The sequence below is a fragment of the Pleurodeles waltl genome, chromosome 1_1 (assembly GCF_031143425.1).
Source record: "Pleurodeles waltl isolate 20211129_DDA chromosome 1_1, aPleWal1.hap1.20221129, whole genome shotgun sequence".
NCBI classification, from domain to species: Eukaryota; Metazoa; Chordata; class Amphibia; order Caudata; family Salamandridae; genus Pleurodeles; species Pleurodeles waltl.
The window spans coordinates 657,347,471-657,374,210 of NC_090436.1; the positions used below are offsets into that span (position 1 = coordinate 657,347,471).

General features: G+C 44.2%; 1 protein-coding gene across 4 annotated transcripts in view; it reads right to left on the bottom strand.

Annotated features, from left to right (window-relative positions):
* Positions 1 to 26,740, bottom strand: part of DTWD2 (DTW domain containing 2) — a 663,780-nt gene that overhangs the window by 381,952 nt on the left and 255,088 nt on the right. For all 4 annotated transcript variants that reach the window (XM_069226809.1, XM_069226831.1, XM_069226798.1 and 1 more), the window contains exon 4: positions 11,571 to 11,665. In XM_069226809.1, the coding sequence (XP_069082910.1) occupies positions 11,571 to 11,665 (95 nt within the window). The remainder of the gene's footprint in view (positions 1 to 11,570; positions 11,666 to 26,740) is intronic.

A 26,740-nucleotide genomic window follows, 5' to 3' on the forward strand; every position in this document is an offset into this window, starting at 1 on the left:
GTCTCATCCTCAGTAGGGTCTTCACTAGTTCCTGCAGTGTAGGCACAAACAGGCCGAGAACTCTGTCAGGTGTCTGATGGCCCGTAAGCCACTATACAAACCACAGTAGCTGGGCCACCAAGTAAAACGCCTCGAAACCTGGGCCGGCAGTCCTTCCTCTGTCGCAAAGCGTTGAAGCGTAGCCAAGGCCACCCATTTGCGGGCAGGTCCCCAGTTCTCTAAATACCATCAGAGACATCCATAATGGGAGTGTCACAAAAAAGTATATGAGCAGGGTACGGTAATCATTTTCAGTAATTTTATTCTGCCAGGGGATGTGTTTTCCAGAAATCTATACTTGATTTAAGAGATTGCACGGCTCCACCCACATTACCTTCAAGAAGGTCAGTTTGATCATGGTAAATCTTAACACCCACTTAGGGCAAACTTCTAGGGGCCCACTGCAGGGGAGCCAAGTCCTCCGGGTATCTGTATCTGGGGCTGCTGGGAACACACACTATTTTCGCCAGTTCACTTTAAGACCGACAACATTCCAAATTTCTCTAAACTAGCCTTAGCCCCCTCTAGCTCTCCATGCGTGTCCCTCAGGAATATTAAAAGATCATTGGCATATAGAGCTATCCTGTGCCAGTGCCCTTCCACATTCAACCCATGGAAGTGGAGTCTCAATCGTGCCCAACCCGCCAGGGGTTCCTTGGCCAGGGCGAAGAGCAATGGTGACAAAGGGCACCCCTGCTGTGTTCCTCACCCCACCCTATAGCTGTGTGTAATCACCCTATTCGTTCGGATACCCCAGCAGTTGGATCTGTGTAGAGCCCTGGCCCAGGCTAGGAATGCCGCCATACCCACCCCAGGTGCATATGCGTCATTACTACATATAAATACTCTCATTCTATGCTAGCAAAAGCCGTCTCTATATCAACTATCATGATTGCAGCTCTCTCATGGTCAACATCCCCTACGTTCTAATATAGAAAGAAGACGTCTAATGTTAAGTGCCATGCTTTGCCCTGGTATAAAGTCAGTCTGGTCAGGGTCGATAAGTTGAGTCATGTAAAGGAGGAGTCAAGTAGCCAATATTTTGCTAAGTATTGTATAGTCAACGTTGAGCATCAAGAGCGGTCGATATGCCCTGCAGTCATTAGGAGGTTTCCCACACTTCAGTAGGGGACAATCAGCGCTTCTTGCGAAGAAGTTGGCAGATAGCCTGAAGACTTGGCTCCATTATATAATGTTTCTCGTCCAGGGGACAATTGGTCCGAATAAGGGGTATACCATTCCATTGGGAACCCGTCAGTTCCCTGTGTCTTACCTTGGGCCATGGCCTTAATAGCTACCTTTATCTCTTGTTGAATAATAGCCCCACCAAGAATCTATGCCTCCTACAGTGTAAGATGTGGGAGATTCAGGGGGTCAAGGTAAGCTCCCACCGTCTCTGGAGCATTATGGTTACCAAATAGGTGTGTATAGTATTGGAGAAAACAGTTGTAAATCCTTTCCTGACTGTAATCGGTTACCCCCCCCCCCCACTAGTTCTATAGCCAGTATAGGGAAGCCTCGCTTCCAAAGGTTAGCTAACCAAGCTAGGAGCATACTACCCCGGTCCCTCTCCTTATGTGCACATGCAAAATACCCTTATAATCAAAATAGGCGAGTCTATCAATCTTCCCTCTTGTCTAGCAGTATTTGTCTAGAAGGGATGGCTGTAGATTTTGGGTCAACTCAATTTGACGAAGCTCGTCTTCTGCCACCAGGACTTCTCTTAGTAAGGTTTCCCGTAGGCCTACTCCTGTCGCCATACACTGGACTCTCAGGACTACTTTAAAAGTATCCCATTCCAAATAGATGGAAGACACTGTCCCTTCATTATCTTTAAAGTACTGCTCTATTTTGAGTCTTCATCATTGAATACCTGATCTTCTAACGCTTCCTATTTTAAGCGCCATGTGGGAATTAGGGCCTTGGGGCAGTTCCAGTCAAAATGGAGGAGGATCAGATTGTCGTTGGATATCATGCAGGCCAAATATTCCATACTGGAGGCCATACCGTGTAGGTCAGGGGAGCATAGGAAGGTGTCGAGCCTTACATGCAAATTACAAAGGCTGGAAAGTAGGAGTAGTCCTGAGTATGAGGGTGGGTGAGCCTCCATGTGTCCACCAAACCCCAATTTCATTGCCAGTCTAAGAATGCTTAGGCTACTCTAATTGTTGGAGTGTCTTGCAGTGGAGGGTGTGACCTATCCATGGCAGAGTTGGCCACACAGTTCAAATTATGCCATTGGGCTCGACAAGTGGGACAGAAAAGGGGATTGGTCTGTTTTAGGTGCGTATATATTAATCAATGTCAGGTTTCTTCCCTTGAGTTTCCCTCTCACTACTACATATCTCCCTTCAGGGTCTAGAAAATGATTAATGCGTTGAAATGGGACTCCAGCTCGCACCAATATTAGTACACCCTTTGCAAAGGCAGAATAGCTAGTGTAATAGGTCTGGTCCCGCCATCTGCGCTGGAGCGCTAACCCTTCCTTAGCAGTGAGGTTAGACTCCTGAAGGAATGCTATATGTACGCTTCGTCTATGCAAAAAGGATAATACTTTGTACCTCTTTGACATTGTGTGCATACTTCTAATATTCAAGGAGAGGGCCATATAAACTATTGTAGCAGTCATGAGGCATACCCATGCTAAAGGTGTAGTTGTTCCCTGCCTTCCCCTTCCCTCCCCAGCAACTCCCCAGAAGTTTCCAAAGATAATGCAATAGTTAAACAGACGGATGCAACTCCTATGTCCCCAACCTAACAAACTACAAACCCCCAACCATTTCCCTTCCTCCAGGACAAGTCATGCAGGGCCCCTCATCCAAACCAATATACGAACAACCATAATATGCGGGCCTTTTGGCAAAACAAGCATTAGAAAGTAGGGGGTAGGACTCAATCGTGTGTCCCCGTCTCTGGAGCCCTCTCCAGTATCCTGTTATATAACACCATGCAGCCCTAGAGAGAGGCAATTGTGTGTGGTAGAGTATGGAGTAGGGTGTAAGCAGAATTGTCAGGCAAGCAGGTTAATATCTAAAACATTTGGTACAACACATCGAACTATCAAATAATGTCATCAGTCATACTGGGTGTGACGTGTGGCAATAGGGTACTGGAGGTATTCGAGATGCTAAATGCTAGGTACGACTCCAAGTCCTCTGCAGGTTCCTCAGGTGCATGCATTGGTGATCCTGGACCTGATCCTCCCAGTGAGGCCACTGCCTCCACTGCTTGTCTCTGTTTCCGTCAGACCTCTTCTCCTGTTTGAGTTGTCGAACTGCATGAACTACTTTTCCCTCTCTTCCAAGGCCTGTGGGGGTGCTGCTCTCTAGGTGTGCCATTGGGCCCTGGCTGTGGGTGATTATCAATCCAGTCCCAAACCTCTGGGGGAGGGGGGGGTTGGAAGAACCGGGCTCCCTCAGTGGTCGGGACCACAGGAAACATCATTCCGCACAACCCCATCAGACAGACATTTTTTGGCATCATTAAAGGCAGAACAACACTTCTGGACTTCTCAAGAGAAGTCTGGGAAGATTTTCACTTTGACAGTGGTCATCTCTAAGGAGGGTTAAATCAGTTCCCAAAGCATCTATTTTTGTTTCAAGGGCTTCTCTAGAGGCTGCTTTGGTTTGCAAACTATCGTGGAGCGTTGGGCCTTATGAAGGTCCCATTTCGGTACTCCGAGCCTCTTCATTAGGCAGTATTGTCTCTCTTTTTTTTGCTGTTTTTCCAATGGTGCCTGCTACAGGTGTAGTATAAGGTTCTCTGTGGACCAGTTCCTCGCCTTTTAGGCAGGCCTCTTGACCATAGGGAATGGTGAGGCAAGCCTGCTCCCGCATTATCCTCAACCTGTGTCTCTGAGGACGAAGAATGGGTTGCCGGAGTGGTGCAAGATGCTCAAGAATCCAGGGCAGCCCTGGATATGGATAGTTTGTTCTGATGCAGGTCTATGTGTCCTTAGAGTTTTTAACTCATTCGTCCCATATGTCCTTGCGTGCCCAGCCCCTGGCGTTTTCGTGACTTTCGGATGTACCTCCCAGGGGAGCTAGCATGGTGAGAATGAAGCGCCCCCAGCAGTCCGTGGCCAGGGACAGTATTCTAACCCCACTTTATAATGCACTCCTCTTTGTGCCCAAAATATTTCAGCCTCAGGGCTCTCAGCGTGTCACAAGAGCACTAGAGATTGGATGAATAGCTCAGTTGGGGAGAATGCACCCTTTAGTGGACGACCGGAGTTTCTCTTGAGGTCTTGTATGCCTGGTACCTCCACCTATGGGCGCAGGGCAGTCAAATATACTTGGGGAGAGAGGTAGGTTTGAATGCTTCCTGCGCACTTTCTTTGGCACTCATTGATCCACCTCTATGAACCGCAAGTAGGCCTCATTTGGGATTGCTTGCCAGTCACTCAGGATGCAGTTCTCACAGTACTATCAGGTCTGGGGGACTAATATCAGTGAAGGATGCCAGGCCCCCAGTGGGTGCTCTGAGTATTTGTGACCTCCACTCCCCCTCTCACCTCCTATGGTGTAGGAATTGTTGCCTGCTGGGATTCCTAGACTTTCCAGCACTCCCCTCTGCGGGCGCCTCACCGTCCTCTGGGGGTCCCCAGCCCGGGTCTTTCACTAGTGGCCCTTTTCTCCAGTCCGAATCTGCCCGAAGGGTATAACCCCGGCCATGAGCTCTTGGGCTCCACAAGCGTGAGTCACACCTCGGCGTCTTCAGGCCCTACAGACCACCAGAGCTCTTTTTCCAGCTCAGGGGCCACCACGTTAATTCTGGGAAGAGCCGTGGGAGCCGAACGCTCCGTTCTTCTGCCAGTCTCCACTGCTGCAGGCACATAGCTTTTACACATGACTCCTCCAGGGCGCCGCCATCTTGGAGTCCTCGCCCGGCCGCAGGCCCGTCCTTCGGATGGCAGCCACCCCAAGCAATACAGCTCCCCCAGGACTATAGGGGCGCCCACTCTGCCGCACCACCTCCAGCTTCCGAGCTTACCACCCTCTGGCTGCACTGGGGGCTCAGGATGACTCTAGGTACGGGCCGGGTCGGTGGAGCTCTCAACCGGATCTCCCCACACACGCCCCCCCAAAGGAAACACCAATGATGAGAAGCCTGAGATGTGCTCTAAACTTACCTCAAGGCCCCAAAGTGGTATTATTGTGAGGTGTCTTGTGCTATTTTTTCTCTTCTCTCAAAAGTATGCCTCTAATAAATGCATTGTAGTGTTTTATACAACTTTTAATAATTATAGCCATCACTATAGGAGTGCATGTCTACCTTTCACTTTGCAGGTAAAAAATTACCCACACAGAGCACTATATTTCTGAGATTATATTGTTGTTGAGGCTATACCTTAATCGTTTTTTCCTTTGTTTCCTTTCTCCTATTTATCCAATACTAGCTCTGTTTTAGTCTTTTTAGGTTGAGCGTGCAATCGTTCAGACGTGTTGTAATCTCTCTGTGTGCTTTTAACCACGCCCACCGCACAGCCATCACTACCACTCATTCATGGGCTTGCCTTTCAAAAATCCTTTGTTATCATTGGTAAATGCTTTACATTTGTCTCTCCTTAGGGCAGTTTTGTTACTGCTTTGGCCATCGACCCTGTTACATGGACAATTGCACATTTACCAATATGTTTGACTGTGAGCAAACTTCTTTTTCCTTTTGTGTCTTTCCTTCACACTCACGCTCATGGCGGCTGTGGCACTTTGAATTGGCTTGCTTATGTCAACTGTTTTACATTTCATTTTCAATTTATGTGGCAAGAAGAGTCCAGTTAGGAAGTTACAACGATAATAACTCTAACTTGGGCAAACGCGAGACCCATTGCACTGTGTCAGGAAAACTATTGCCAGTGTTGCTAAGTTCTCCCATCAGCAAAAACGATTTCCCTTTTCCTTGTACCCACGTTGGTTTCAACGGCATCCTCACTCCCGGTGGCTCTTGGGGAGGCTGTTCTTAGAACTAGCTTCTTCAGGATTAACTACCACTCAAGATGGTGGCCGCAAATCTTTGTGAGGTCGGTGTTCTAGTGTTTCTACCTCAGTCTTGTGCTGAAGCTTTTCTCCAGCTGTTTCTCTCTGGGAGCTGTGCACTTCAACTGTCATCCTGAGGAGAATGAACAGTGTTCCTGAGGTGCTTCGTTTCATAAGGAATTCTTCCAGTTTTGAGTAATTCATTCTTTTTCTTGTTACAATGTGCACACCAGCTACTTTTCCCCTTCTGGAGAAGCTGGATTTCTTCCTTCTTCCAACAACTGGCAAACGGCTTTCTGAGGAGAATTTGTTTTGGCTTAACAGAACTTCAAGCAACTGCAGTAAGGAATCCTTTAGTAGGATTTCCAGACTTATATATATATATGTATATATATATATTCAAAAACTCTTCGCCTTGCAGACTTGCCAGTCTTAGAGACAAACCTCAGTGCTCAAACTAATTCCTAGAGACTGTGATTGAGAAAGCTGAACCTTGTGAAGGAGTTTTAGTTTCCTGTAAAAGACATTAGTAGATTGTATATTTGTGAACCTTTGAACTGTTCCCCAGAGAACCTTGGAAACCTCTGACTCCTTAAGAAAAGAAGATATTAAGTTAACATTGTTCTCTTAGAGAGAGGCTAGTCTTTCAAAAGATCCAGGTTAGGAGAACGATAGAATTGGGTGAATGTGAATGGCTGAACAGTTGACTGCACAGTAGGAATGTAATTATCTATGCTCTTATCACCCAACTACAGGTCCTTCCTTCAAAGAAATCATAATAAGAAGAAAGGTGCAGGTTACAGAAGCAGACACTTAGGGGGTCATTCTGACCCCGGCTGGCGGCGGAAGCCGCCGGCCTGGCTAGAACCGCCAGAATACCGCTGCGCGGTCAAAAGACCGCCGTGGGTATTCTGGGTTTCCCGCTGGGCTGGCGGGCGACCGCCAGAAGGCCGCCCGCCAGCCCAGCGGGAAACACCCTTCCATGAGGATGCCGGCTCCAAATGGAGCCGGGGGAGTGGAAGGGGTGCGACGGGTGCAGTTGCACCCGTCGCGATTTTCAGTGTCTGCATGGCAGACACTGAAAATCTTTGTGGGGCCCTGTTACGGGGGCCCCACGACACCCCATACCGCCATTCTGTTCCTGGCGGCCAAAACCGCCAGGAACAGGATGGCGGTATGGGGGTCGGAATCCCCATGGCGGCGCAGCAAGCTGCTCTGCCATGGAGGATTCCCCAGGGCAGCGGGAAACCGGCGGTACACCGCCGGTTTTCCGTTTCTGACCGCGGCGGAATGCCCATGGGAGCACCGCCAGCCTGTTGGCGGTGCTCCCGCGGTCATTGGCCCTGGCGGATTTTACCGCCAGGGTCAGAATGACCCCCTTAATATCCTATCTTCAAGTGGGAATCACAGGCTGGAAATGGATCTGGAGGCGGTCTCTTTCTTTCTATTCCCATTCCCCTTTCCCCCTAGTGGATGCAGGGTTCAGGTAATCAGTAAAGTCTGAGCACGCTTCTGTTGGAGGGAGTTGGGTAAAAGGCATCTGCTCCTGTGGAAGTTTTATTTAATGGGTAATCTCCTGACCCATTGCAAATGTTTGTTTTGTATTTTTATTTAGTATATTATGAATAGTAGGCTAAAACCCACAATTTCTAGTTAACATACAGCAGAAATGGTTCAGAATTGTGAAAGTCTAATTTGTAATTTGGCTTTGGACACTTGTTTTTTGTTTGGTTTTTGGAGGAATTAATCAGAACTTAAAACACCTGTCCTGAAATGCCTGCTCATATTTTAGGGTTTGCAGGAAACACAGAAAATAGAGTGGCTTTTACCTACAGTGGCATCAAAGAAATGATGCTAATCTTTGGTAGCATTATTCATTACAACCCCATACCCCGCAACCAGCTGGAGTAGAAGTTCCACCGAAATTTGTATGGCCTTGATGTTCTACTACAACTAGATCTATTTAGTCACTCTTTCCAGGTGCCCTCAAATACTTTAAAATGCAAGTTATCTTTTCTTTGTTTTCTTTTTTGTAATCCACTCTGCTGTAGCTAGGCATAATAAATTCACTGGGGAAGGAGTAGCAGAGTACAAGAGATGTTCATTTTTTGACTTCATGCAGAAATTCATTGTGTTCCGGATATCATCTACGAAGGTGCTTTTTAATGTTGCCTAAAATTGCCTGTGCAAAATGGAAGAAATCTTCATGCATTTTGCAGGAATTATACAATTTTTAGATTTTGCTTGCGCTGTGCTTGCGAAGTCTTATGCTACTAAAAAAACGATCTTTAAAAGGACTTAGAACTTGCTCTTACTTTGCCACTTTTTTACCTGAACTTCCCATTTGTTCTTTTGAACATCGCTCCAACGTCTCATGAATGTACTTGCTTTTTATTCGCTAACAAGTCACTTCCTACTCTTCTGCTCTGCTTTCTCCATTGCGTGGAGCCTGGCCGAAATACACTTTCCGTTTTTTTGTGATTGATTACTTGTTAGTGTTTGTATACAAAAAGATTAACTGAACGCAAATCAATTTGCGTTGAAATGTGAAACATGTCGGCCAAGCCTGCACTGGAGTATCAAGTGCAGATGTAAAGCAAGCAGCGAGTAGGCTCATTATGTTGTGTTTTTGTATTACTTAATAATTACATTTATGGTGAATAACAGTTGTAAATATTACAATTATTTATGTGTTTGTTTCTTAAATTACCACTCACTTATTTAAAAAAAAAAAGTAATTTGTATAATTGGTCAACATTTTATTTCGAGCTGTTATTCTCTCAGTGACTTAATAACAGGCAGCCACAAGTGCATTTATCTTGCAGGCACTAGGGTCGTGATTTGAATGGTGCAGCAAGTGGGCCACAAGGTGTCAGAACCGCTCTAAACACAGATTATTGCTAAATTTTACAACTAAACAGGCAGTTACAAGAACAGGTACCTTTGTAGGCACTAGGGTCATGATACTAGTGGTGCAGCAGGCGTAGTGACTCTGGGGCCAAAAGCTCTAGGAACCCCAATAAACACCAAATATTCCTATATGTCCCTACTAAACAGGCAGTCACATGTGCAGTTACCTTGCAGGCAATAGGGACATAATTTGAATACTGCAGCAGGTTCAGTGCCACACAAGTGCACTCAGACACTAGGGTCATGATTTGAATGGTGCCGCAGGTGCAGTGACACCAGGCCTAAAAGTTGTCATAACCCTGTAAACACCGAATATTGCTATATTTTACAAATCTTAAACCTCTAGGAACCCCACTAAACACAAATTATTACTAAATTTTAATTCTAAACAGGCAGTCACAAGTGCAGTTATCTTGCAGGCATTAGGGTCATGGTTTTAATGGTGCAGCAGATGTTGATGCACAGGTGCCACAAGGTGTCAGAACTCAACTAAATATAGATTATTGCTAGATTTTACTACTAAACAGCCAGTCACAAGTACAGTTACTTTGCAGACATTAGGGTCATGATTTGAGCGATGCAGCAGGTGCAGTGGCACTGTGCCCAAAAGCTCTAGGAACCCCACTAAACATGAAGTATTACTAAATTTTACTTCTAAACAGGCAGTCACAAGTGCAGTTATTTTGCAAGCATTAAGGTCATGAACTGAATGGTGCAGCAGGTGCAGCAGCACCGGGGCCAAAAGTTGTCATAGTTCCTCTAAACACCAAATATTGCTGTACTTTACTACTTAACAGGCAGTCACAATTGCAGTTACTTTGTAGTTAAAAGGGGCATGAATTGAGTGGTGCAGCAAGTTCAGTGGCACTCTACTAACTTGAAATTGCTATACTTAAATATGATGCCATATTAAATATGGTACAAATTACAAGTTTGGAACCCTGGGATATTATTTTTTTTTTCAATATATATCAGAACATAAACAAATAACAGTTTATCAAAGTTAGAACAAACATTATTATTACCTTTTCTTAATATTTATAATCCAGTTAGCCAAACAGAATGTAAAAGAAACAAGCATTTACAATGCAACGGGTCTCGCGTTTGCTCATGTTAGAGCTGATCACGTTGTAAACTCCTAACCCGACTTTTCACCTATCGGGCAAAAGTGCATTTATGTACATAACCCGAAAAAGTTAAATTAACTATGTAAAGCGCTCAACTTCTGCCAAGTGAGATCGCGCTCGTACATTAGAGAAAAAAGAAGTCCACGAGCCTGATGGAAAACAGCGAGCCTCGCATGTTTTCTATACTTGGTCGCTGTGCTCCAGGAGGGCTAGCCACCGGAAAAGGCATGACGTATGCGTGCCTTCGACTAATGAAAGCAAGCAGATTTTATTAGGCAAGCCGACTAACCAATAAAAAACACTGACGTGAAGTTGACAGGGCTCCGAGCCCTTTTCTAAATACCAAAGCGTCTCGCTGCGATACTCATGCGTGATCGCATGCAAACCAGGCTCGACCCTAAAAACAATGGCTTTGCCAATGCTTGTTTTGTTTGTTGGGATGATTGCGAGTTCAAAGTCAATCTTGATTGTATATAATAGGTGGAGGTGATGTTATGTGGGGGGAACCTTCGTATTAGTCATATATTGGTGTCATGTAACCTTTCATTAATGCACATTTTTGGGTGAAGGATGCTAGGCAAGTTTTAAATGTTCCATCCAACATCGAAATATGGACGGTGGGTGGTAATGTTTTGCTCTGAAATTAGTATTTGTTTCTAGAGTTGCTCATCATTTTACAGTTTATATCAGAATAAGTATAATACACTTAGCTAGGAATTCTTTGTTAAGTTGTCATTTGAGTTTATTGTTTTTTTGGATAAATTTTGGATTTTGGATTGCCGGTTGGATGTGCTCTTTAAGAACAGCACCAGTAAATTCCTTGATATATGTGACAAGAAAAGAGGGAAACTTTCTCAAGGGTAACCTGTATGGGACAGACATACTTCCAAAATTATGTACGACATTGGAGTCATTGCCTTTTCCACTGATAATGTCACCCACCCCGCATATTATACTGATTCTGCTCCAAGAGGAAAAGTAGGCTCAAGGCACGAGTGACTACAACAGTCAGGCAGTACTGCCTTAATACAGTGTATCATGTTCATGTCACATTCCTGGACTCACACTTGTCTTGTGATGCAACGGCCAGACTCATCATTTTTTAATTCAACTGCACACTTGTCTCACTCATGGAATGTGCCCACTCTACACCCATGAACACTTTAGATTGGAGTGTATGTTTAGGGACCATGTGCACTAGGACAATGTTTGACTACTCTACACGTGACGTGTCTTTGTCAAGAAGTGCCATATTTTCATTTTTTAAAAGGCCAGTACTTCCTGCTATGCTTCACAAGGTCCAGTCGCCATATAGCTCCAGCGGCAAACCATGCTCACAAGAGACGCTGCTGTTTAAAATGCCTCTGAATATGTCTGCAATCTCTGTCAAAGGGCTTTCACTGTTTCCACTCCTACAAACCATAGCTAAATTCTGAGTGGATGAAGCGCTTGTTAATGAAGCTCGCTACAATGGGTGTTAAACAGCATGAAATAATTAACACTAAACTTGTCTACTTACCTTTCTTCATTAAAACGTCGACCAATGAAGACCTTACACTTGTCTTGAGGGAGGCAGGCAGCTAGGAGAGGCACAGTTCGCAACACTCTGCTTTCCTTTGATTAAAAATGTAAAAATAATGTTTCAAGGACCCAAAAATACATCTCATTTATAAAATTCTTAAAAATGCTAAAATTAGCACACAACTCAGAAAATTGCAACATTTAAAATTAATAATTTAACTAATAATGTGGAAATTTAAAATTACCATTTCTAAAAAAATGTTTCTAATGGTTGTGAACCAAACATTAGAAGCAAACCACGTCTAGTAGGTCATACACTGAAATATAACAAGTCTTCATTCATCACAATGTTAAAAAACACAGACTAGCAGTTTTTTTTTTTTAACAAAAGGGAGTTGAAGATACCTAATGTTCATTGTGATGTCCGCAATAACTGTTTGGAAAACGCTCCCGGAATTCTTTTTTTTTCATTAATGAAGTAATGAAAACATCTAAACAAAATGCAGAACAACACATGGGCAAAGACAATAGATCTCGACTTTAAAAGATGACCTGTTGGCTATGAGAGTTTGAGTTTGAAGTGTCACTGTTTTGACATGAATGACAGCCACACTGGAATAGTAAAAGGCAAAATGCCGGCTGGCTACGTGCGTCACACCCAAAGAATGCCCATGCGTCGCAACCCATAAGCACACAAGAGTCACACTATGCATCGTCACACATGCACGTGTATGCCTCACGATGCGGCAGTGGCCAGCTAGGCTTTTACGTTCAGACATTTCAGAGTACTGCTATGACTAGTCACTAAGAAACCACCTTTAGCCACAGACTTTTTAAAACTGATTTATTGTGCATTATTTCTTCTAGCAGCTGTACTGTTTTACTTGGGACTAAACAAAACCCGTTCTAAATCTTGCATCGCTGTGTAATCAAATGTTTCCCAACACTTTGTTAGGGGTTGGTGCATCTGATATAGTCTTACAATTTAGGAATTACATTCACCTTTAACATGAACTCTGGTTGGTTCATTCTGTAAGAAAACTGCATTCCATTATACAGCAAACCTTTGTTACAAATTTAGTTGAATCACTTGTTGGTATAAAACAAACACCTGAGTGTGAAGGGTCTTAATGAAGCTCAAAATAATGCCTGCTTTTCATGATGAGTGTTTTGTTTTTAAAGAAAACAGACGGACAATAAAACAAATGAAGGCTCCAAGGTTTCAGTTGTAGCTTATGAAAAAATATGCGCCTGATAAAATAAATATTTTTGAACATTGTGGAGCTTTGTCAACACTATCAAAGGAATGAACAGTCTAAGCACATGTATTAAAAATATGTGTTTAAAACTGAAGAAATTCCTTTGGAGGGCATCCTTTAAACAGAAAGAGAGTAATGAACGTCTACTTACCCTTCTACCTGTTACTTAGCTATCAGCATGAAACAAACACAACAAAATGCTAAACACAATTAAGGGTGATGATAGATCATTTTGTAATACATCTGTTATTCTTATGTAAAAGATCATCTCTTATTTGCTTATTACTATCGATTTGTGATGTATCTAGTCACCTATAGTGACAGAAATTACATATCTGCACAACTGTAATAAGTTAATTCAGTTGAGTTGTGACGTGGCAGTGCAGCTGCCAGAGCCAGCATCCTGCTGAAAGGCAGGTCACACAGCTTATTTACAGCTGCAGTTTAAACAATGAAAACAAGAACCAGCTGTTCATTCTGGGGATATTTTCTTCAAGAGTGAGCTGTGACAGGCAGAAAAAGATATTTATGGTAACGGTTATTTTTCCACATAAGTCGTTATAAAAAAGACAGAATTTCAGCGTAGTTGAAAACATTCTGAGCCACAGATTTTTTATCGAATTAAACAAAACTGACTTATCTTTTTGCAACAAAGAAGTAACTGCTTTTTGGTTTGTATTATTCATGTCTATCATGCCATCAGTATCATAAGAAAGAGCAACACACCATGGACTTAAGTGGCTGTGGAACCATCATGTGAGAGAATAAAATACTCTGATGTACCTTAAAAGGATATTGCAAGTCACCTTAGAGTTCCATGATCTGAATAAGGAACTCCGTTTTTACACACACATTCACCCACACACACAACACCCCTCTGTAATGAGCTACAGCTAGGCGAAAAAATCACATGGCCACTAAGAAATTAGTACTTTTTAATTGATATGAAGTTGAGATATCATAGGATTAATAGATAATATTAAGCCAGATAAGGATGAACGCTCACCACTAGCACTAGTTTGAATAAATGATTTCGCAAAAACATGGTTGTTAAAATATGGAAGATTAATAGAGACCTGATATCCAATAGAGTCATACTGTACTGTAACGATAACATTGCTGAATATATTGTGTCAGACTGTGGCACAGCAATTGTTTTATGGCACAAGCTGTTCGAGAAAGGCTACAATGAATATGCTAACAAAAAAAGATCCTAAAAAGATTTTCCTAAGAAGATTTTTTAAAAGATCAAAAGACTAGTGACTAGAAATAAAGAACACACACATTTAGGCAAGTAGCTGACAAAACCGGCAATGCGTCTAAATTATTCAAGAGATTGTGAATAATATAAACATGCCCGAGTAAATGCAGGTAAAGGATCAACGCGAGTAGTCCTATGGTCACTTTCTCCATCGGGCGAAGGATTCAATCGAGGGAGACAGTAACAAGATTTACCCGATGGGGACAGTGGCTGTCGCACTCCTCCCACACGCCGCCTACCAGTAACACAGGAAGTTGTTACAAGTCCTTTTAACAGGGCATTCAGCCTGTGGCACTGCGGTATTGCGTGCCTACTGCTCTCCATATGAGCCACATACTGCTGGCCCTGCGCTACTGCGCGCCTTTAATGGCAGCGGTGCGGGCTCACCTGCTGAGCATAAATTAGAACAGAGCCTTCCAGTAGTACGCAACTCCATTTTCTTCATCGTATCATGCGACTTCCGGGTCTCCCGCACAGACACTGGAGTAAGTACAGTACAACTAACTTTAACCACCTTGGTGTTCGTACATTGTACTAATTCTCTGCCCCTCGAATGTGGACAGGTGGCCGTTCGTACAACTAAGAGTTATTATAATTTTACACTTAGCTGCCCCGCATATTTTGCTGTCGCGATGAGAACTGAACACCAAAAAAAGGGTAGAAAGGACTTTGACAGTCAACAGCACACGCACTCGGCTGATCACAAAGATTTAATCAAGCCTTTAGCCCCTCTTTGAGTAGTATAGACTGTAGTTGTGTGTCTTGTATGAACACGAAGTTTCTTCACCACGTGTTCACTTTTCTTTTTATATGGCTGTTTCCCTGTTTAGGGCACTATACAATTTTTCCTCTAAAAAATATAAACATCTAAATGTGGGTTTAATAATCTATTAATTGTTATGCACTAAAATCTTGGATTAACATACCTGCATCCATAATATATATATATATATATATATATATATGTTCAACAAAAAGCGCTGCACTCCTGGAGGTTTCTCTTAGTAGTTTCCATTTATTCATCAAAGCAGCATGAAACCAGACCCCACAACGCGTTTCGACTGACGTCTTTTTCAAGTGGTATGTAGTCTGTTTACGTTTGCACCAGCAGCCAGAGTGCCCTGTTTTGAAGACCCTTTGTTGTGGGATATATATATATATATATATATATATATATATATATATATATATATATAATGTTTGTCAGTAGGTAGTTATAGTTAGGACCTAGTTTCAATAGAAAAAGCATTTTTTGACTTGCCTATATCTTGACGAATCTTCACAAAACTTCCCCCCAAAAAAGTGTCTTATAGAATCTTGTTCTGCATTGAAAGTTTCGGGGTGATCCGTCAAGCGGGGGCTCAGCAAATACCGATGATCTTGTTCAAAGATTTGATTGATGCCAACAGTTCAGCCAAGTCTCCAAAAAATAAAAGTATAAAACATTGAAAAGGGGGCAGGGTACCTTCACCCCACCGACTCGCTGTTTTTAGTCAATAAATGATCTTATGCGATTCGTCAGGACCTTAACACGTACCTAATCCTTTAAGCAATTAGGAACCCATAATAGGGAAATCAGAAACCTAAAAAAATATAGGCGAAAGAAACAATCGTCAAAGAATTTCTTTGTCATCAACTGTGACGTGTACACAATATCCTAAGTTGTTACCCCATACACTCGTGAGGAATCCCAGAGGTGCCATGTGATAAAGGTACAACAGTGAAAATAAAAAAGAGGACCAACTTGGCGAAGGTTCCACAATGCTTACCCTCTAAATATTAAATATTATATAGAGTAACACAGGGGATCCTGTGTTTACCTTTACCTTTCCTATTCTCTATTGTGAGATTTAGTGACTGTATAAAAAATTTGTCATTTGGGGAGCGTAGACATTATTTTACCATATCCCAATTTGTCGTTTTTAATCATGTCAGAGGTATCAGTATCAGAATAAATAGAATTTTTTACCTCTAGCCATTTTTCACTACCCTTATACCAATCCTTAAATTACTTTTTGACCGGTTGTGCATTATTCTCAAAAGATCTCCGGCAAAGAGCCCCCTTGTGGGGCCCGTCAGGCATTGCAGCGCCGGCCTGACGAGGAGCATAGCCCTATGATGAAGCATGTCACCGGAAGGTGAGTGAGGGCTCTTGCTTCGAATATATTGATTTCCACTCAATGCAGAACCATTAGTCTGAAAGAAACCCTCTTGCATTTTGGAACTATGTGTATATCATTTTGATTTGTTGGTACATATCACCCTCCTGCAGGATGGGGGCAGAGACTCCGAAACGTCACAAAAATGGAGGGGACAGCTTTATTCCTCCACTTACTCCTCATATGCCAGAGGAGTATCCATATGGGTGGCCCCAGGAGACCCGTTTCAGCTGTGAGGCTAAACTGCAGATGTGGCAGGCAGTTATGTGCTTATTCATGGCCAGCTCAACGGTCGTGAGCTCTGTATTCTGAATGTATATGCGCCTAACACGGAATAGGGCGAGTTCTACCGGGCCCTGAAGTCCAAACTATTACCGTACGTTGGGACGCTCATAATCTGGGAGGGATTTTAATTGCGCACTGAATGGCCAGCTGGACTGGCATCCACCTTGGATGGGTACGAAGCCCCGTATGGTGGCTAGCCTGCAGTAAACTATGGCTAGACTACAACTTCTAGACATATGGAGAGAACTTCACCCCACAGCTAAGGTTTTCTTCTGTTATAACCCTACCCACGGGGCTCACAGTCACCTAGACTGCTTCCTATTAATGAATGAAGGTGACCTCAGGTGCGGTTCCTGTCGGACCATGCCCCACTGTTGTTGGAGTGTGGAGTGCGGGCCGGAAACCCTGCATCCGCCTCTGGTGGCTGAGTCCAGAGGCGTTGGGAGAACCTCCGTACGCCATTGATATAGCAGAGGCCATACAGGGATTCTTCTCCACAAAGTGGCACACCTTCCAGGTGCGTGGTACAGAGTGTGGGGCTTTCAAGGTGGCAGTTCGAGGCGAGAGCCTCAGCAAGGTCTATGGCATACGGAAAAAATGGAGCGTGAATTGCAGGAGAGACAGAGGAAGCCCTAGCAGGCCTGCAGCAACAGGAAGGAGACCAGGACACCTGTGGGGTGGACGTAGTGGTGGCGCATAGGCGGGAGGCAGCAACATTGAACATGCTGGATTGTCATGTCCAAAAAAAGTACTGACAGTGTTTACACCAGGACGGCATTAAATCTGGTCATATGCTACCATGGCTACTAAAAAAGGAAAGGCCCCACCACTCATTCTTGGCCTCTGTACTCAAGATGGTACACTGGCCAAGTGGCAATTAATCTAACACTTTACAACCATTTAAAGTCAGTGTATGCTGCTCCAGGAATTGTGGAGCAGAAAACTTTTTAGACCCCACCTTATGGTGACACAGACAGATGGGCTGAGGGAGCATATCACATTGGGGGAATTACAAGAGGCCCTATGGGATATGGCCAGAAGGAAATGTACAGGACCTGATGGTCTCCCGGTTGAATATTTCCAAGCCTACTCAGTCTCCTTGCTTCCTGCTCTCCTTGTGACCCTTAGTGAGGCACACAAGATTGACATATTGCCGACCCACATGCAAGAGGCCCTCATAATAATACTTCCCCAGCCAGACTGGGCCACCACCAACCTGGGATCATACTGTTCTGTATCCATGCTTAACGTCGACATTAAAATATAGGCTAAAGTGACATTGCGCTTGAGGCGGATAGTTACATACTGAGTGCAGGAAGTCCAACGCAGGTTTATGCCAGCTACAGGAATGCATCTGAACTTAAGACGTCTCTCCAACGCAACCCAGGACACTTGTCTGAGGGCAGCGCTGATAGGCTAAACAAAGAGAATGCCTTTAATACCTTGTCTTCACCCTACCTGTGAGAGGTTCTCTGTTGCATGGGTGTGAGTGAGGGCTTTCTGGCATGGGTGTGGCTACTATACACTGAGCCAACAACGAGAGGGGAAGTCTCCAAGGTGTTTTGTATCAAAAGGGGCACTCAATAGGGGTGCCAGCTGTTGCAGCTCCTATTTGCACTTGCTATAGAGCCACTCACATTCTACCTTAGAGCTGAGATACAAGACTGGGGCGTGTAAGTAGGTGATGTAACACACATCGTGTCCCTATACGCTGATGCACAAATATATGCGACGGAGCCGGAACAGTGGGTGCCTTGCCTCTTGCTGCTGATGGAGCACTTAGGAGCAGCCTCTGGGCTAAGTAATAACCACCACAAGATGGTGCTATTCCCCTTAGCAGAACTGGCTACATTAGGTGCCCCCCGACTTTCCCATAGTGAGTTTGACCTGGGAGACTGGAAGCTTCCGCTATCTTGGGATGCAGATAATGCATGATGCCATTTGCAATATGACTTAAATATGGGTAGGGTAATGGACACACTCAATGCTTCAGTGCGGTTTGGGACCACCTTGCCGCTGTTGGTCATGGGCAGGGTGGCACTGAGCAAAATGGTCTTGATGCTCCACTGCTTATATAGAATGCAGAACTAGTTTTGCTTACTACCGCCCTCGCCGTTCCCGAGGATCACCAGGTGATTTGTGTCCCTAGTATGGGTGGGAAAGAGAAGTAGAGTTTGTCTTGAACTACTTACAATGGACCTTAATCAGGGAGACCTCAGTTTGCCAGATCTTAGGCTCTACTACTTGGCGGGTTTGCTGCAGTATCCCTCTTTGTGGTGTAAAGATGATGTTAACTGGGAAAAGAAACTCCTATCAGGCTCTGTTGCCACAGACAAGCTCCCTAAGGTACTTATGAGTGGGTGCACGCTGCCAGCGTGGACACCCTTTGTGGTCACACAGGAGTTGCAAGCATGGGAGAGCGCGGTTTGTTAGGTCTTACTCCGGGCACCCTATGCCAATTTGGTGGTTACAGCCGTTTATACAGATCCAAGAATCAATGGACTTTTTCAGGTGGCTGAATGGTGGCTGCCAAAGAGCGGGAGCCCAGGAGCCCTTTTTCTCAACTGAATCTTTATGACTCAGCAGTCACACACTTCAGAATAGGCAGAGGGCAGTTCCTATAATATGCCAGTATATCATGCACAGCCCGAGATATCTGGATGTTGTTTCTGGAGAAGACGAGGGAATCACAGGTGTTATAGGTGATATTAAATTCCAGGACCCCAAACGGTATCATTACCCAGCTGAGTGTGGCCCTAAAGAATGACAGGCCTACTAATATGGCCCCCCAGCAAGCCTTGTGGGATGGGGACTTAGAGACCCTGCTCAGAGATGGCAAATGAGCAAGGGCCCTGGCGGAGGTACAAGAAATGTCTAGTAATGCCAGATTTAAATTGTCACAATTCTATTATTTGCATGAGGTTTACTTGACGCAGCAGCGCCTGCATAGGGTCTACCTGGCGTGATCCACAGGTTGCGCCCATTGTGGTGCACGGCCAGCGGATTTCGGGCACGTCGCATGGACTTGAGAGCATTTGCAACCCTTTTGGGGGGAGGCACTGTGAGAGATTTGTGAAGGAACCAGAGTGAAGGCAGAACTTGGGCTCCGACATTGCCCCCTGGCGTTGCTGCCTCTACCCTGGAAGGGTAAAATGATGCAGTACAAATTTGCCCGGCTCAGATTTGTCTTAGTCCACAGGCGCATAGCTATACCTTTGGCTAGCCCGACCCCCCCAATACGGCCTAAATGGCTATATAATCTTCTTGGATGGGCAACAGCCAAGAAGTGCAGACTCCGGAGAGTCTGCACTGACAACAAAGTAGTTTGGGAGCTCAAGATCTGGAGTAGCATGATGGCTAAATTGCTTGACCATGACACAGTCAGGGATGCGAACTCGGAAGAGAGTTTACCCAGAGGGGGTGCTGACCAGTCTTGGGTGACTGTTGCTCAGGCGCACCAGACCCTGTCTGCTCACACTCTCCCTGTAGTTTCCAGCTGATTGAGAACCATACCGGAGATCCTAGTGCTGGGCCCTGCAGTAGCAGATGACGTTGAATCACTGAATGTATAACATCTGTGCACTATTGTATGACACTTCACACCCCCTTGGGCTTTGTCTCCCCATTGTTGACCGTCACCCCCCCACACCACTCACCCATCCCCCCACATCCACAACAACTATAAAATGATTTTAACTGTCCTTGTTCCTTCTTTCTTCTCCTTATCCCATGCCCTGTGCGGAAGCATGAAGAAGCTGAGGTTGCATTATTGTTTTTTTGTGTTATATGTTTATTTCTTCTAGGTCATTTAATGATGCTGAGCGAACCCTATGGAGCTATTACTCAAGTATTATAGCCTATTGCATAAAAATTTATTATACGGCCTGTATAGTTCAAAAAGCATGAATTAATAAATGTAAAAAAAAACTATAACTGCTGAATTTCTATGGTTATGTGCAAGTAAATACAGAACCTAACTATAACATCTCTGTAAACTTAGATTTTTTTAAGTGAATATATATATATATATATATACATATGGAAAATGTCACTTACCCAGTGTACATCTGTCCGTGGCATTAGTCGCTGCAGATTCACATGCTGTGCACATCCCGCCATCTGGTGTTGGGCTCGGAGTGTTACAAGTTGTTTTTCTTCGAAGAAGTCTTTTTTCGAGTCACGAGACCGAGGGACTCCTCCCATTTCGACTCCATTGCGCATGGGCGTCAACTCCATCTTAGATTGTTTTCCCCGCAGAGGGTGAGGTAGGAGTTGTGTATGCTAGTAATAGTGCCCATGCAATGGAGTGAATACGTATGTACATAATGAAGTTTAAAGTAATATATTTACAAATTTACAAATGTTCAAGATCAACTTCTAAACGGCTACAGGCTCCCGGGGAGGCGGGTGGGCGCATGTGAATCTGCAGCGACTAATGCCACGAACAGATGTACACTGGGTAAGTGACATTTTCCGTTCAATGGCATGTGTAGCTCCAGATACACATGCTGTGCATAGACTAGTAAGCAGTTATCTCCCCAAAAGCGGTGGTTCAGCCTGTAGGAGTTGAAGTTGTTTGAAATAATGTTCGTAGTACAGCTTGACCTACTGTGGCCTGTTGTGCAGTTAACACATCTACACACTAGTGTTTGGTAAATGTATGAGGCTTAGACCATGTTGCTGCCTTACATATTTTGTTCATTGGAATATTTCCTAGAAAGGCTATGGTAGCCCCTTTTTTTCTGGTTGAGTGTGCCTTTGGTGTAATAGGCAGCTCTCTCTTTGCTTTAAGATAGCAGGTTTGAATACACTTAACTATCCATCTAGCAATGCCTTGTTTAGAAATTGGATTCCCTGTATGAGGTTTTTGGAAAGCAATAAATAGTTGTTTTGTTTTTCAAATTAGTTTTGTTCTGTCAATGTAGTACATTAGCGCTCTTTTGATGTCTAATGTATGCAGTGCTCTTTCAGCTACAGATCACTTTTGGTAAAAATTTGGGATTTGTCCGTAGAACTACTTTATGCTTGTGTATTTGAATAAATGGTTCTTGTATGGTAAATGCTTGAATTTCACTCACTCTTCTTAGAGATGTGATGGCAATCAAAAATGCAACTTTCCATGTTAATTATTGCATTTCACAAGAGTGCATGGGCTCAAAAGGTGGACCCATGAGTCGTGTTAAGACAATGTTGAGGTTCCATGAAGGAACTGGTGGTGTTCGTGGTGGTATAATTCTCTTTAGGCCTTCCATAAATGCTTTTATGACTGGTATCCTAAATAATGAAGTTGAGTGCGTAATTTACAGGTAGGCTGAAATTGCGGTAAGATGTATCTTTATTGAAGAGAAAGCTAGCTTTGACTTTTGCAATTGTAGTAAGTATCCTACTATATGTTTGGCAGATGCGTGTAAGGGTTGAATTTGATTATTATGGCAGTAATAAACAAATCTTTTCCACTTATTTGCATAGCAGTGTCTAGTGGTAGGTTTCCTAGCTTGTCTTATGACCTCCATACATTCTTGTGTGAGGTCTAAGTGTCCGAATTCTAGGATTTCAGGAGCCAAATTGCTAGATTCAGCGATGCTGGATTTGGATGTCTGATCTGTTGTTTGTGTTGTGTTAACAGATCTGGTCTGCTTGGTAGTTTGACATGAGGTACTACTGAGAGGTCTAGTAGTGTTGTGTACCAAGGTTGTCTTGCCCATGTCGGTGCTATGAGTTTGAGTTTGTTTTGACTCAATTTGTTTACTAGATATGGAAGGAGTGGGAGAGGGGGAAAAGCGTAAGCAAATATCCCTGACCAGCTCATCCATAACGCATTGCCCCGAGACTGATCTTGTGGGTACCTGGATGCGAAGTTTTGGCATTTTGAGTTTTCCTTTGTTGCAAATAGATCTATTTGTGGCGTTCCCCACATTTGGAAGTAAGTGTTTAGTATTTGGGGGTGAATCTCCCATTCGTGGATCTGTTGGTGATCCTGAGAGAGATTGTCTGCTAACTGGTTCTGAATTCCTGGAATAAATTGTGCTATTAGGCGAATGTGGTTGTGAATCGCCCAATGCCATATTTTCTGTGTTAGGAGACACAACTGTGTCGAGTGTGTGCCTCCCTGTTTGTTTAGGTAATACATTGTTGTCATGTTGTCTGTTTTGACAAGAATGTGTTTGTGGCTTATTATGGGTTGAAATGCTTTGAGCGCTAGAAATACCGCTAACAGTTCTAAGTAATTTATGTGAAACTGTTTTTGCTGTATGTCCCATTGTCCTTGGATGCTGTGTTGATTGAGGTGTGCTCCCCACCCTATCATGGAAGCATCTGTTGTTATTACGTATTGTGGCACTGGGTCTTGGAAAGGCCGCCCTTGGTTTAAATTTATACTGTTCCACCATTGAAGCGAGATGTATGTTTGGCGGTTTATCAACACCAGATCTAGAAGCTGACCCTGTGCTTGTGACCATTGTGATGCTAGGCACTGTTGTAAGGGCCGCATGTGTAACCTTGCGTTTGGGACAATGGCTATGCATGAAGACATCATGCCTAGTAGTTTCATCACCAGTTTGACTTGTATCTTTTGATTTGGATACATGGTCTGTATCACATTGTGAAATGTGTGAACTCTTTGTGGACTTGGAGTGGCAATCTCTTTTGCTGTGTTGATTGTTGCTCCTAAGTATTGCTGTGTTTGACACGGCAGAAGGTGTGACTTTGTGTAGATGATTGAGAAACCTAGTTTGTGGAGGATTTCTATGACATATTTTGTGTGTTGTGAACACCGTCTTAGCGTGTTGGTTTTGATTAACCAATCGTCTAGGTACGGGAACACATGTATTTGCTGCCTTCTGATATGTGCAGCTACTACTGCTAGGCATTTTGTAAAACTCTTGGCGCAGTTGTTATTCCGAATGGCAACACTTTGAATTGGTAATGTAGCCCTTGGAATACAAACCTTAGGTACTTTCTGTGTGAAGGATGTATTGGTATATGGAAATATGCATCCTTTAGGTCTAGTGTTGTCATGTAGTCTTGTTGTTTGAGCAGTGGGATTACGTCTTGTAATGTAACCATGTGAAAGTGATCTGATTTGATGTAGGTATTTAATGTTCTGAGATCTAGTATAGGTCTCAGACTCTTGTCTTTTTTGGGTATCAGAAAGTACAGGGAGTAAACTCCTGTGTTTATTTGTTGTTTTGGTACTAACTCTATTGCTTCTTTCTGTAGCAATGCCTGAACTTCTAGTCCTAGAAGATCTATATGTTGTTTTGACATATTGTGTGTTTTCGGCGGGATGTTTGGAGGGAATTTGAGGAATTCTATGCAATAACCATGCTGGATAATTGCTAAGACCCAGGTGTCTGTTGTTATTTCCTCCCAATGTTTGTAAAACTTGGTTAGTCTCCCCCCTACAGGTGTTATGTGTTGGGGATTTGTGACCTTGAAGTCACTGCTTGTTTGGAGGAGTTTTGGGACTTTGGAACTTTCCTCTATTCCTTTGAAATTGTCCCCCTCTATATTGTCCCCGAAAACCTCCCCGCTGATACTGGCTCTGGTAAGTGGGCTTTGTTTGTGAGGTTGTGGCTTCTGTGGTTTGCCCTCGAAACACCCCTCGAAATTGTGTCTTTCGAAATGTGCCTCTGCTCTGTGGGGAGTAGAGTGCGCCCATGGCTTTGGCCGTGTCAGTGTCTTTCTTACGTTTTTCGATCGCAGTGTCCACCTCCGGCCCAAACAACTGCTGTCCGTTGAATGGCATATTCAGCACAGCTTGCTGTATCTCTGGTTTAAATCCTGATGTACGCAGCCATACATGTCTCCTTATTGTTACTGCTGTGTTGACAGTTCTAGCAGCTGTGTCTGCAGCACCCATTGCTGACCGTATCTGATTATTGGAGATACTCTGTCCTTCTTCTACTACTTGCTGCGCTCTTTTTTGGAACTCCTTGGGTAAATGTTCAATAAGGTGTTGCATCTCATCCCAATGGGCCCTATCATATCTGGCTAGCAAAGCTTGCGAATTTGCAATACACCACTGGTTTGCTGCCTGTGCCGCCACCCTTTTGCCTGCAGCATCGAATTTTCGACTTTCTTTAACTGGAGGTGGTGCATCTCCTGAAGTATGAGAGTTGGCTCTTTTGCGCACTGCTCCCACTACAACAGTCTGGTGTTAGCTGTTGTGTAATGTACACTGGATCTGTTGGTGGCGGTTTATATTTTTTATCTACTCTTGGAGTAATGGCTCTCCCTTTAACAGGCTCCTCAAACACTTGTTTAGAGTGTATTAGCATTCCGGGTAGCATAGGAAGACTCTGATATTGGCTGTGTGTGGACAACAGTGTATTATAAAGAAAGTTGTCTTCAATGGGCTCTGAATGAAGGCTGACATTATGAAATGCCGCTGCTCTTGACACCACCTGTGCGTAGCTTGTACTATCCTCTGGTGGCGATGGTTTAGCTGGATAGCATTCTGGACTATTATCTGACACTGGTGCGTCATAAAGGTCCCATGCGTCAGGGTCATCTTGACTCATTCCTGTATGAGTTGGGGATTGCATCATTGGTGGAGTGTCTACCGGTGATGGTTGCAGAGAGTGATGTGGGGATGGTGGCGGTGTTACTTGTTTAGCCACCTTTGCGTGTGGCTGTTTGTCCTTGTCTTGGAAGGCAAGCTTGCGTTTCATTTTGACTGGAGGAAGAGTGCTGATCTTCCCTGTATCTTTTTGAATAAAGAGCCGTCTTTGTGTGTGATCTGGCTCTATTGTCTCTAATTCCTGCCCAAATCTATGTGTCTTCATTTGTGTGGACAGTCCTTGTTCCTCAGTGTAGGAACTTGTTTTCGGTTCCGAGGCCGGATATTTCGGTACCGAAACCTTTTCAGCTGCTTTTTTTGGCTCCGACGAAACCTTCTTTACTTTCGGCGTCGTGCTCTCTCGGTGCCGACCCGTTTCGGTGCCGCTGTCTCGGTGCCGAATCTTCTCTGAGCCACTATCTCGGGCCCGAGATTGCTGTGTGCCGGTATCTCGACCGGAGTCGGATGACTTCGACACCAGCTCGCCCTTTTTCGGTGCCGATGAACGGTCACCTATTTTTCGGGTTAAGCCATGGCCTGTTGGCAGTGGCGTCCCCTGGGCTTTAGCGCTTTTCTCGTGAGTTCTTGGTTTCGACGTCTTACTCACGGTTTTAGGCGTTTCCTCAGGATCGATCTCCTCAGAGTCCGACTCCTGGGTAGAGAATGTTTCTTCCTCCTCCTCGAAACGCTCTTGTCCTGTCGGCGCCGACGCCATTTGCAGTCTTCTTGCTCTTCGGTCCCCGAGTGTCTTTTTGGACCGAAACGCTCGACAGGCCTCACAAGTATCCTCCTTGTATTCTGGTGACAAACACAAGTTACAGACCAGATGTTGATCTGTGTATGGATACTTGTTATGGCATTTTGGACAGAAGCGGAATGGGGTCCGTTCCATCAGCCTTGAAGAGACATGTGGCCGGGCCGACCATGCACCGACGGGGATGGAAAAAAAAACCCGAAGGGCCACCGGAGCTCTTCTTAATTCGGTGTCGATCTGTTGTAACTAACCCGATACCGAACGCAAACAATACCGACGATTTTTCCGAGATTCTAACTAACTTTCCGACCCGAAACACGGAGCGAAAAGGAACACGTCCGAACCCGATGGCGGAAAAAAAACAATCTAAGATGGAGTCGACGCCCATGCGCAATGGAGTCGAAATGGGATGAGTCCCTCGGTCTCGTGACTCGAAAAAAGACTTCTTCGAAGAAAAACAACCTGTAACACTCCGAGCCCAACACCAGATGGCGGGATGTGCACAGCATGTGTATCTGCAGCTACACATGCCATCGAACATATATATATATATATATATACATATATATATATATACACACATATATAGATATACAGAGATTTAGGACCTACTTTCCATAGGAAAGCATTTTTTGTTTTCCCTATAATTTTGGTGCAGTTTGACGCATCTTCACAAAATTTTCAAAACTAATTTGCCACTAACTTCAGGTGCTGTCTTGAAAGCTTTGAGGTGATTCGTCAAGCGGGCATCAAGAAAAAAGGGGGTCCCAAGACACATATACACTAAAACTGATTTAAGGAGTCAGGATAGATGTATCCTGACCCCATAGGACTGATGGAGGGGTCTCTGCGGGACCCCTCATGGGCAACAAATTGCCCACACACTTTTT